Source organism: Podarcis filfolensis (assembly GCF_964270895.1).
Source record: "Podarcis filfolensis genome assembly, chromosome: 7".
Taxonomy (NCBI): Eukaryota; Metazoa; Chordata; class Lepidosauria; order Squamata; family Lacertidae; genus Podarcis; species Podarcis filfolensis.
In genome coordinates this window covers 88746382-88759359 of record NC_139603.1, presented here as the reverse complement: position 1 = coordinate 88759359, position 12978 = coordinate 88746382, and the positions used below count along the sequence as shown (strand labels likewise).

Below are 12978 nucleotides of genomic sequence, written 5' to 3'. Positions count from 1 at the left end.
CAGCCATTGGCAGATTTCTCCTCCTTCTCTGTCTTCTCTAGGCATTTGTCCAACCCCCTTCTAAAGCTTGCAACCATCACATCTGGTGGCAGTGAGTTCCACAAGCTAGCAACGTGAGGAAGATCTTCCTTTTGCCCGACATACCCATCAGCTTTGCTGGATGAGCCCACTTTCTGGCGCTGTCAGAGAGGGAGGGGAAACTTTCTCCACACCTTTCTCCACAGGTAGGGCAAGCACGTCCCCTGGCCTCAAGTCACCTTTGCCTCCACGCCGGTCTCTGCTGCTTCCAGTGGCTGCCATCACCTGAGACACGGAAGCCGCATTCAGGGCTGGCCCAGTACATTGTGGCAACTGAGGTGGACCACAAATTGACACACAAATGCACCCCGGCCAAGGAAGAAGGGATGAGAGATTGGGAACAAAGCAGGGGATCAAGATTGACCACTGGGATCTGCTGCCCCTGGGGATCCTGCCATCCAAGGCAGTAGCCTCACCTTGCCTCATGGGTGTGCCAGCCCTGGCTGCGTTCCTTCACAATACTGCAGCCGTGTGGGTGTCACTGCACCGTCAAGCGAGGAAAGTGAAGAATTAACTACAGCGGGACCTTGGTTCTCAAACTTAATCCGTTCCAAAACCAAAGCGTTCCCAAACCAAGGCACGCTTTCCCATAGAAAGTAATGCAAAATGGATTAATCGGTTCCAGAATTTTAAAAACAACCCCCAAAACAGCAGTTTAACATGAATTTTACTATCTAACGAGACCATTGATTCATAAAATGAAAACAATAAACAACATACTGCAGTCAATCCATCAATCAATCAATCAGTAGCTGAATTGTGTTCTACACAGTCACAAAAACAAAACGAAAAAGAGCCGCAGAAACAAAACCACAAAATAAATAGCAAAAACAGACCTCAGCATAACACTCAAAACAGAGCACGTTCGGCTTCTGAAAAAAGTTTGCAAACCGGAACACTTACTTTTGGGTTTGCATTGTTTGGCTTCCAAGTTGTTTGAGTACCAAGGCGTTTGAGAACCAAGGTACCACAGTAGTGTCGAAAGCACACTCACAAGTTACTCCTAGGTGTGCACCTGTTGAGGCAGTTGTCGCGACAGAGAGACCCCTGCCTGCCACAACCTCAGCTTAGGTATCTCCACCACCCGAGCTGCATGCAAGCAGAAGCAGACGTCACCTGCGTGTCACCTGCTCCTGCTCCTCCCTCTTCACCCCTCTTCTGGTCCTGGGAGACAGTGGAGCAGGAGACACAGGAGCAGCAGTAGATGTGGAAGGCTTTGACTCCCCACCAACCTGACCTCTCTCTCCCTCCTCCTGCCCTATTCTTCACTCTCCAATCCTGCAGCTTCTCCTGCCTCTGGCTCTCGTCTCTCGGCTGTCACACATTCCCCCAGATCGACGTTCCCTTCTTCTAAGTCAGTCTCCAACCCCTCCTTCTCCTGGTGCCCCCTCCTCACTGTCCGGCCGGTCCCTGAAACGGGCGCCCCACAAACCACAGCTGGCCCTGCCGCCACAAAATTCCGCAGCAAAATTCTGCCTTCTTACTGCCAGGCCCATTTCTTGTTGGAAGGTTCAGGACAGATAGAAGAGAGTATTAATTTACATGTAGTTATTTAAATGTAACGTGGGTGGCGCTGTGGTCTAAACCACAGAGCCTAGGACTTGCCGATCAGAAGGTCGGCGGTTTGAATCCCCGTAACGGGGTGAGCTCCTGTTGCTCGGTCCCTGCTCCTGCCAACCTAGTAGTTCGAAAGCATGTCAAAAATGCAAGTAGATAAATAGGTACCACTCCAGCGGGAAGGTAAACGGCGTTTCCGTGCGCTGCTCTGGTTCACTAGAAGCGGCTTAGTAATGCTGGCCACATGACCCAGAAGCTGTACGCTGGCTCTCTCGGCCAGTAAAGCAAGATGAGCGCCGCAACCCCAGAGTCATCCACGACTGGACCTAATGGTCAGGGGTACCTTTACCTTTTTAATTTTTTTAGTTAAGCTATGGCACTCCCTCCCACAGGAGGCAATGGGGGCGAGCAACCTTGATGGCTTTAAAAGAGGATGGGGCAAACTCATAGAGCCGAGGGCTGCTGATGGCGACCATGCTAGATGGAGCAGCCTCTCTCTCTCCAAAAATAGGAGGTATGGAGAAAGGGATTCTTTAAAGGCACTTTCCTACTGCTTGCCCCCTAAAGCCCATCGCCCAAAAGAAGGACATAAAAGGTGGGATCATCAGGTGTGTGACTGTACATCTGAGAAACGAATATTGCAGGGCTAGAAAAGATGAATGAAAGGGCAACCCAGGAGATCATGGGCGTGAAGGAATTCCCCAGTGAGGAAAGGTGACAACATCTGGGGCTTCTGAGTTTCCGGGGAAAGGTGAGTTAAGTGGGTGGGAGGACATGGCAGAGAAGTCAAGAATATGTTTGGTGTGGAGGAAATGGATAGGAAGAAGTGGTTTTCTCTCTTGTAAGGCAAGAGGTTAAGACCATTCAATGATGCTGAACATTGAAAGATTCAGGACAAAAGGAAAGCAGTTTTTCACACAGCATAAACTACGGAATATTGTTTAACCACAAAAACATGATGATGATTTTATTAAATGTATTAGTCGCAATTTTGCCATGGGAACTCAAAGTGATTTACAATATTATTAGCAAAAAACCAAACACATATCTATATTAAAGCCAGTACTTTTTTAAAAAAAAATCTAAAAACAGTTCCATTTTTTTAAAACTATATTACTGCTGCAGCAAAGAGAGCAAGTTTCTCAGCAGGAGCCCCCTTGGTTTCATTGAAATAGCAGATTCCTTATCTCTGAGGTAGCCCTGATTTTCAGAGAATTTAACATTAAGTTATCCCTGGTTGCTTCTTGCTAAACCGAGAATCACAGCACACACCACACACAGAGCCAAACTCAGCCGGCTATTTTTACTTTTTTTAATTCCCAAAATTTAAATCCCAACTTTTCCAAAGTGGCATATGCACACACACACAGGGTGCAAATCACACTGTGTGATCCCAGCTAGATTTGAAGATGGAAATGTTTCTGTCCAGTATCTCTCCAGCAAGGGGTAGTTGCCATTTGAGAAGTCCTGCCTACTTACCTGTGGTATTGAACCCCAAAAAGGAGGAAAGATAAGGTGGGAGAACATTAAAAAACTGAAAAGGAGACATCCTTCTCAGCTGCCGACACTGGATTTTCTGTGAGTATGGACCATGTCATGAGACAAAACAACAATCGCAAGATATATGGATTCTCAGCTGCATGAGGGTTACATCTCAATGGGATACTTGTCCAAGCCCTTGCCCCATCTTACCTTCTCTCCCAAGGGACAGTAGCCTTTGAGGAAGTCTGAGCAAACCTCCGCTTTCCGGGAAACGTAGACATGGCTGTAGGGACAGTCACTGTTGTTGCAGATCCCTTTCAGGAAATAAGAGCACACAGGCATCTGAAAGGACAAAGTCAGGAGGGAAGATTAATCTCCAATGATTCAGTGCCAGTTCCAACCCTCAAGTCTGACAGAAAACCATCCCTGCTATAAAATGAAGGCCACAGCCTCCCACGCCCACCAGATTTGATTCTGGTGTGGTTTACACATGCATCTCTTACGCTCACAGCAACCCTGCGAAGCTGGCCACAAATATTCCCCTTTTGCAGAATGCAACTTGCGGAGAAAGCAACTTTCTCAGGGCCACCCAGGGAGTCTTGTGAGTGAGCAGCAAATTGAGTCTTCTGCTTGTTTTGCGGCTTCCATACTTTGTGCAGGACTCCTACAAGAGCCAGGTGCACCACCCAACTTAGTCGCCTTCATAACTGCTTCCCTGAGGTATGCATCTGATAACTTATACAGTGCTTAATTACAGCAGTCTCTAAGTAACTCCATACAAAACAAAAAACAAAAAACACCCCACCAACCGTCAACATCACAAACAAAGAAAGTCAGTAGGCACCAAAAGTTGAACATAAGTCCAGTGTCCAAATCAAGGGAAGTCATAGACCACTCTATTCTGCCTTGGTCAGACACCACCTGGAATCCTGTGTCCAGTTCTGGGTGCCACAATTTAAGAAGGACGTTGACAAGCTGGAACATGTGCAGAGGAGGGCAACCAAGATGATCAAGGAAACCAAGCCTGATGAAGAACAGTTGAAGGAGCTGGTTATGTTTAGCCTGGGAAAGAGGGGACTGAGAAGTGATAGGATAGGCATCTTCAAATACCTGTAGGGCTGCCACATGGAAGATGGAGTAAGCTTGTTTTTTCCTGCTCCAGAGCCGAGAACCCAAACCAATGGATTCAAATGACAAGAGAGGTGATTTCGACTAAACATCAGGAAGGACCTTCTGATGGCAAGAGCACAGCGCCTGTCTAATATTCAAGGGGGAGGGAATTCCAAAGGCTAGGTGTCATGATATGACACCCAAACCTCACCAGACGAGAGTAGCGATGGGCCAAAGGGTACTTTGATTCCCATTTTTGGCATCTTTGAGAGAAACGCCTTTTGCGGCAGCTTGAAGCCAGATTCTGGCCATTGTTTCCTCCAGTTGGTGGGCAGGACTCATTGCTCCCGCTACCTTTGTTCGCAGGTGCTGGTGATGTGAAAAAGTACATCAAAACCAATCTGTGCGCAGAGACAGATGTGGGGCTGCCTTGAGCACTCCTGCCACAAAACACAAAACTACACCTTCTGCCAGCTGCTGGGTAATTAAAAAGGAATTACTGGCCTGCTGTGACAATCCTACTCCTCCACCTTTAGTGGCTACTGGAGGCGGAGAGGGGCTGCAGCTCAGGGTGGCATAGCGCTGCCTTTGCAGGGATGGAAACACCAGGACTGCTGGTCAGCCAAGGAAGCACCTGCGGCATCCTCCAGCTGTTTTGGACTACAACTCCCATCAGCCCCAGCCAGTACGGCCATGCTAGCTGGGGCAGATGGGAGTTGCCGTCCAAAACAGCTGGAGGGCACCAGAGGGCTGCTCCAGGGTGACTCTGCAGAGAATAACATTAAATAAGAATATTCCTATTTCTTAAAAGCATCTTGCTCCTGAGTGTACCTTCCAAGGCCCAGACTCACCACATGGCTTGCGGGTGCTTGGCTCGCCTTACCCCCAGAGTTTCAATTCCACGCTCTCCCTCTTCCCTTCCTGGCTGTCCACATGGACACAAAAACCGGCTGATTGCCCAGTGAACAGAGCCACCGCTTCTGCCAAGTGCCACGGCCTTAAGTCCTGCAGGTTCAGGGATCCTCCGGCCAGTATTTACAGATGTGCAACAAGCGCGGGCGACACGATGCATGGGGGAGGGAACTTTCCCCCGAAGGACGTATTAGGGCTTTAACTGAATTAGTTCACTAGAGTGAGAAGGAGGAGGAGGGAGGGGAGAGAAAGAGGACAGGAAAATGGAAGGCTAAAAGCCACGCAAGAAGGAAAAACAAAGAGGGCTTTAAAAGCGAAGAGTTTATTTTTAATTGTCTTTTAACTGCAGACATTAAAATAAAGGACAGGGCTCTGGAGCTGCCTTCTCCTGTCGGCGGTGGCGTGACCGTAAACGATTCCCTTAATGTAGGTTTTGATATAGAGATCAAATTAGCTCTAATAAAAAGGGATAATAAAGGCAGCCCTTATGCAAAACTCAACTCCTCCCAGCTGTCAAGGCTGAGCCATTACCAAGAGGAAGCGCCATTCTCGTTTCAATTAACCTTGTTTGCACCCCGCGATGTCCGCGCAAATAACAATAACATTAATGCAAGGCGCTGCGGCCATATTAGGAAGCCCCGAAGACGCGCGCACGCCTTCCCGGAGCCGGCGGCTAATGAACCCGAAACTCAACGTGAATTTCCAAATTGCTCACAACAGAGTTTTGAAGCTCTATTAGGGAGAAAAATGCTGATTCTTGTCAAGTCCCTCAAGGGGAAAAGCTGTTGCAACAGCAGCCTGCTCCAGCCCAAGTCTTAGCCTCGTGCTAACCTCTCGCATCCGCAAACTCAGCTGCGCTGGCACACAGGGAATGGCAGGGGGCTGGCGGCCCCAGGGATGGTGGGCAGCAAACTGGGGGCCACAAGGAAGTCTGCCCAGGAGGGCCGGGCCATTTCTCCACTAGGCCCCACCCTCCAAGTGAGGAAAGCTGTTCGATGCTCCTATTCTTCTTGTGCCATATTATCAGGAAACCTATCAAGACTCCTCTCTTTGCTGGGCTTCTAAGGCAGCCAGAGATAATTGTCCCTTCTCTTCTCGCTTTGCCATTTTCGAAAAAAACAAACCAATTAATTTTGAACGTAAACATTTGCAGATTTTCTTTTTGATTTACCGTATTTTTCATCCCATAGGACGCACCGGCCCATAGGACGCACTTAGTTTTTTTGGGGGGGGAAATAAAGAAAAAAAAAATTATTTCCCCCCCAGGTGCGGGGCTGGGGTGGGGGAAGCCCGAGCTTCCCCCGACCCCAGCCCCCAGAACAGGATGCTATCCGCTAGCCATGGGAGAGCCGTGCGACTTCGCGCAGCTCTCCCACGGCTAGCGGAGCGCTGCATGAAACCCCAAGCCCCCTCGCTCTCCAGGCTTCAGCGAAAGCCTGCATTCGCTCCATAGGACGCACACACATTTCCCCTTCATTTTTGGAGGGGAAAAAGTGCGTCCTATAGGGCGAAAAATATGGTAGTTCAGGACTCTGGCAGCCTTCAAGACGTTGTTCAACTCTGGCAGCCTTCAAGACTACAAGTCCCACATGGGTGCCAGCTAGAGGCTGATGGGAGTTGTAGTCCAACAGCCTTTGGAGGGCACCAGCTTGTGCAAGGCTTGCTCCAAAGTGGTGCCACAACTACAAATGGCGCTTGACCCCCGAGGAGAGCTGGCTGAGGCTGATGGGAGCTGAAGTCCAACAGCATCTGGAGGGCATCAGTTTGGTGAAAGAGGGCCTAAGGGCCTGCTACACAACTGTATTCCACACACACAAACCTCTAAACCGTGTTTGTTCACACAATCTGCAGAGCAATCAGAGGCCCAAGAGGCATTTTTGAAAGTCAACCACCTCTGGAAAGATCTGGCCTGCCTCTGTCTCCATTCCAAGCCAGGCAACTTGGTGGGACAACAACATCAATGGAGTAGCTGCAGGGCCAGTCCAAGGCATTTTGCTGCCTGAGGCAATGGACAAGAGGCCATTTCCTGGCTCCATTCCATGGACAAAATGCTCCCGAACTGGTTTTCAAAACCAACTCTGACACTGGCAATGGAGCTAGTGTCCTCGGCTGCCTCTGAGGACAGCAGGCGAGAGTAGGGGACACATGGCAGGGCACACAGCATGCAGCTCTGTGTGTCCTAGGGTTGCTTTTTAGAAACTCCGCCTGGACGCTATTTCCAATGGACGAATCCCGGCAAATCCCGGACGCAGGGCCGCCCTACTCTGTCCACTGTCCCAACACCACCTCCAACATCTGCCACCTCCCTCTGTCTCAAGGCCCTGGCTAATACAGAACAACAAACCCCTGTGTTGCAAACTTAACACAACAAACAACACAAGCAACACGAAGACCAGTATACTAGATAGCACTGTAGCTCTTATTGCATAATATACATGATTTAGTACAACAAAAACAAAATGTGTACACTTGTAAATTCTCTAATATATGTGAAAACAAATGAACACACGTCTGTCAATCTCGGAAAGTCCGTAAAAGTATAATAAGTCTATGGTTGAAACAAAGTAATAGATGCTATCCTGTGGGCTGAGCGGTAAAACTTTTTAGGCGTTCATGGTGCCAAAGTAGTAAGTGAATAAGGCCCTGGCTAGGCAGAGCACAACTTGAAAATAAATTGTCTGCTGCTTGGTTGCTCAAAAATCCCACCCTAGGGCCTTAAGGAGCAGGGTAAGTAATAAACCAATAACCACATCATTCCATGGCATGTGTTCCCTTCCGTTTGGTTTGCACTCCTGATGCTCTCGCCAGAAAGTTCTTGCGCACCACCTGGTCTCCCTGAGGGTTTGCGAAAGAAAGGGACAGACAATAGAGGGACTTCTCAAACTCTATTCCCAGTCGGAGGCAAGCACATTTGTTCTTGCCAGCAGCCAGGAGGTGGGGCAATCGTGTATCCAGACCAAAAAAAAAATCTGTTCCTGTACTAAAATGAAGACACAGGACAAGAAAGCCGCCTTTAAAAGAAAGGGCTCGTTTGGAGACAGTGGACTCCAGCCAGGCCATTTGCAGCGAAGCCTGAGCACAGCAGAAAGCCGCTTTCTTTTGCGGTAAGGATTAACTCACCAGCCCCTCTCTTTGGGTTGTGCTTTGATAAATGAGGCGAACATCACCTTTCCTGGTAATCGCCAGGTTAACAGGAAGCTACAGGAGTCCCCACTTGCCTCCGGGCAGCCGGCTACCCCTGGGCTATAAATCACGGCGGAAAGGGCTCTGAGCTCAGCAAAGGAAGGGGAGGCCGCAGCCTAGAAACTCCCCAACTCAAAATAGAAAGTAAGAAGTCCACTCCTCTCCCCCAACGCAGTTTGCTAGCACGGACTTGCTTTGGGGAAACCACACGTTGAACCACAAGTTCGGGGACGGGGACGGGGACGGGGACTGGGTGCCTTTAGTTCCCCATTCAGCACAGCACAGGGATGGGTTACTCTGTGCTCAGAAAAAAGGAGAACAAAATTCTGCCCCAGGCAACCTGCATTCTGTGCAATTTCAGAACCTGGGTAAATTAGCAGATACGCACAACGCCTCGACTTTGCCGCATTTATTCTGCAAATATTTTTCAGCGGTCGACATTATTTATTCTGGGTCGACATTATTTATTCTGGGTTTGCTAGTCACAGGGAGGGGGGGACATGGGAGCTTTGCAGTCCAACCCCCCGCCGCCTGGCCAAAGAAAGCATATTTAGCTACCTCTCCGGATTCTGAGATTTAAGCATGTTTTGCTCACACAGCTTTAAGCATCTCTTCAAAAGTAATAAGGGCCAGAAACCTGCTTATCTTCTGTTAGTGAAAATGGAAGTTCTCAGGGAGCTGAAATGCTGCACCTGATACCATCTAGGAGTCGTCAGGGAGGGCGGGAGGCAGAGAGCATGAAGTCATAGTTAATGGCCTGACTGGGGCCAGCTGAAAACTTTTTTTTTGTTTTTGGCCAGCCTACCCAGACATATAATTTAGCTACCTCTATCTCTTTTAAAAGCTGTATTGATTTTATCTTTGTTTGTAATGATGATGGTTCTCTATGTGTATGTGTGTGTGTGTTTAACAACAATGGCTTCATATATATTTGTTCTTAATTGGACTGTGAATTTGAGCTGTGTTTTATCCAAAAATTTATTTGTCCCTTGGTTGGAGAGCTTTTCAATCAAGCTGGTTATAAATCTACTAAATCAGTTGTTCCCAAACTTTGGGGGGCTACTGCCCCCGTTGGTTCCATCAACCTATGCTCAGTGCCCCCTACTCCGTAAAGAGCATTATTCAGAACAGCGGATTGCATGACCCTCTAAGGAAGGGGATAACACAGTAAAATTCAAAACAGTAACAATGAATGGCACATTTATTCAAAATCAAATTAAAACTATTTAGCTTAATTATGTCAACAATGTTAGTGTGCTTGATCCAGCAATACCCATTTTTCAAAACCTGATGTTCATTTACCAAAGCAATAGTAATTTACACCTCCAGCATCCCCCTGCCGCCCCCTTGCCTCTTTGCAACCCCTGCCCTCCCAGGGGTGCGACCTCTGCTCTAAATAAATAAATCTACAAATATGAAAAAGCAGCCCCCCCTCTCCCAATATGGGTCACACTCTAGAGTGAGGATGGAACTGTCCTATCCTGAATTCTGGGTGGGACAATGAGACCTGCACCAGGAGTTGGTACTTCCAGGAGGCTGGGTAAGAGACTGACCATCTCCTCCCTCCCAAACTTTTCCCTTTTGCTGCTGCCAGCCTCCGCTGGGGTAAAGATACAGCAGCCACCTGCATGTCATCTAGCCTGGTGAGAGGACCCCTCCCCTCTGAACTGTATGCAAGCCAGGCTCCTTGGACAGCTGGAAGGCCAGAAACTTTATTTCCATTTTTACTCGCTTTGCTTTTTAATTTATGCACTTAAACCTTGACTGTTTTGTTTGTGTTTTGGTAATATTGAATTTATTCTGTTTGTTAAACTGCTCAGTTTTTTAATTTACTGGCATGCTCTGTATCTTGCATATTGGCATTCTGATGTTTTGAATGTTCTCTGTCAGCTGCTCTGGGCACAGCGTATCGTGGAAGAGTGGCATCTAAGGAGGAGTTTTGGACTTGATATCCCGCTTTATCCCTACCTGAAGGAATCGCAAAGTGGCTAACATTCTCCTTTCCCTTCCTCCCCCACAACAAACACTCTGTGAGGTGAGTGGGGCTGAGAGACTTCAGAGAAGTGTGACTGGCCCAAGGTCACCCAGCAGCTGCATGTGGAGCAGCGGAGATGCGAACCCGGTTCACCAGACTACGAGTCCACCGCTCTTAACCACTACACCACACTGGCTTTCAATCAATCCATCCCTCATCAAATGCAGTTGCCATGATCTTCAGAAATGGGACCCTCTGCTTCTGCCCTGCTTGCCATGAGCCAAAACCTGCCGCCAGGTACCATCCAGCTGGTTGCCTTGGCAATTGGCACAGTACAGTATGTTGCAAGCATGTGCTTGACAGTGACAGCCAGCCCTAAGGATGCTCTTCCACCTGTGCCTGTGGGCACCTCGGATGCGGAAGAAGGCAGCCCAAGTTGCCCTGACCTGCTTAATGTGCTAAAATACAGATACATCACAGAATCATAGAGTTGGAAGGGACCCTGAGCATCATCTAGTCCAGCCCCCTGCAATGCAGGAATTTGCAGCTGCCCCATCCAGGGATGGAACCTGCAGCCTTGCCATCATCAGCACCCCACACTAGCCAACTGAGAGATCAAAGCAGCCTAAGAGGCCCACTTTGCTCTCACGATGGGAAGCAGCCCCATGGCGACCCTGAAGAGCTTTTCCAAGCCAACTCCAAATGAATACTGTCAGGGTACTACCTTCGAGGGGGACGTGGGTGGCGCTGTGGGTTAAACCACAGAGCCTAGGACTTGCTGATCAGAAAGTCAGCGGTTCGGATCCCCGCGACGGGGTGATCTCCCGTTGCTCAGTCCCTGCTCCTACTAACCTAGCAGTTCGAAAGCACGTCAAAGTGCAAGTAGATAAATAGGTACCGCTCCGGCGGGAAGGTAAACGGCGTTTCCGTGTGCTGCTCTGGTTCGCCAGAAGTGGCTTAGTCCTGCTGGCCACATGACTCGGAAGCTGTACGCCGGCTCCCTCGGCCAGTAAAGCAAGATGAGCGCCGCAACCCCAGAGTCGGCCACGACTGGACCTAATGGTCAGGGGTCCCTTTACCTTTACCGCCATCGAAAGGGGGGCAGAAGCGTACAGGGACGTTGCTCAGCAGTATCACTTCATCAGGGAGTGGTGAGAGTGACGCTTCCGGCGAAACGGAGGGGGAAAGGAGGGGCAAAGTGAGGCAAAGGCTCACAGAGGTTACGGTGAGCCCTAGCACCGCTCCCAGCTGGGCTGATAGGGAAACAGACATTCAGCTTCCGTCGCCTAGTTTTCGCAAGGGGGTCAAACATAAAGATAGGAGGCAGAGACTTGGGGTGTCTAAGTTCTTATGCTGGGGGGGGGGACCGGAAGAGCCCACTCCCGGAATCTGCAAGTGACTGAGACAGACATGAACTTTGGCTTCCTGCACTCTACATAGTTGTGCACTTAATAAAACCTGTAAAAGGCAGGTCGGAGTCCTGGCTGTTTACTCGTGAGCAACCACCTGCATCCCTGACAAATACGTTGTTTGAAACACGTCCCCTCTGCGGCCCCTCCCTCGGCACCAGACTAAGAGCCAAACCAACCTTGTCTTTCGAAACCTTGTGCGAAAAGGGGCAGGTCCCATCGGTCTTCTTGCATGTACCACGAAGAAACCTGTTGAGAAGATGGAGAAGAGGGATGTCTGAGGAGCTTTGGAGGGAAGCAGATGACCACTGGAAAATTTCAGCAGGGGGGAGTGGTGGAATTCAACCATTACAAATATATTTCCGCTTGCCGTGCGGAACAATCCTCACTCTCCAAACCCTGTGGCGGTTCTCCTGACCCCTTCCCCAGCCGATTTCAGGGGGTGCACAGCAGAAGGAGCGGGGAGCCCCATTGTGTGAGTGGAAGCCCTTCCGCATGGCTTCCGCTGATGTTGCACAGAGCAATTTCAGCTTCCACCAGCATGAGGCAAAGGCCAAGCGCAGATATTTCTTTGGAAAGGCCTTTCCAAAGATGGGACAGGCCCTGTTGATTTCTGCAAAGCTCCCACGGCCAACTTAGGCCAGTTTTAATTTGCTGACATGTTCGCTTAGGGCGGCACTTGCAATTGCAGACAGCTGTGGCCAATGTGTGGATTATACACATGTATCTGATGCACGCTGGATGCAAATGGAGTCGTGCCCCTTTTCGCCTCATTAACTTGGTTAATCCACCATCTTCGTGCACAACAGCCCTGTCCCTTCCTGGGGTTTCTGGAAAGGAAGATCATTTACCGTGTGCAGACGGCCACCTTTTCCGGGTCATGGATGTAGGGGCACCTATCGCCGCGGTTGCATTTGCCAAAGCGGTTGTAGTACATGCAGTATTCCTTCTTCTTCTCCTTTTTCTGCTTGGCCTGGCGGATGATGGCCAAGCTGCGCTGGACGGCTCGGCTGCAGGGAAGGAGAGAGACAAGCAACTCACCTCAGCCCCAGGGACTATCATTCTTAAAACCACATTTATTAATTTTTTGTAAAAGACAAATGGTACAAATCGTAACTGACAAATGCATGAGGGAATGCCTCAGAATTACAGCAAAATTAAGTAAAAAATAACTAAGATTTAAACAAATAACAACAACAACAACAAAACAACAACAACAACAATAATAATAATGGGTGATTAGTATGATTGTTCTGCCCTCTTTTCTTCCAC

General features: G+C 49.1%; 1 protein-coding gene across 2 annotated transcripts in view; it reads right to left on the bottom strand.

Annotated features, from left to right (window-relative positions):
• Positions 1-12978, bottom strand: part of ZC3H3 (zinc finger CCCH-type containing 3) — a 276522-nt gene that overhangs the window by 59140 nt on the left and 204404 nt on the right. For both annotated transcript variants that reach the window (XM_083621938.1, XM_083621937.1), the window contains exons 7-9: positions 12558-12716; positions 11886-11955; positions 3328-3459 (exon numbers count right to left, since the gene is read on the bottom strand). In XM_083621938.1, the coding sequence (XP_083478064.1) occupies positions 3328-3459; positions 11886-11955; positions 12558-12716 (361 nt within the window). The remainder of the gene's footprint in view (positions 1-3327; positions 3460-11885; positions 11956-12557; positions 12717-12978) is intronic.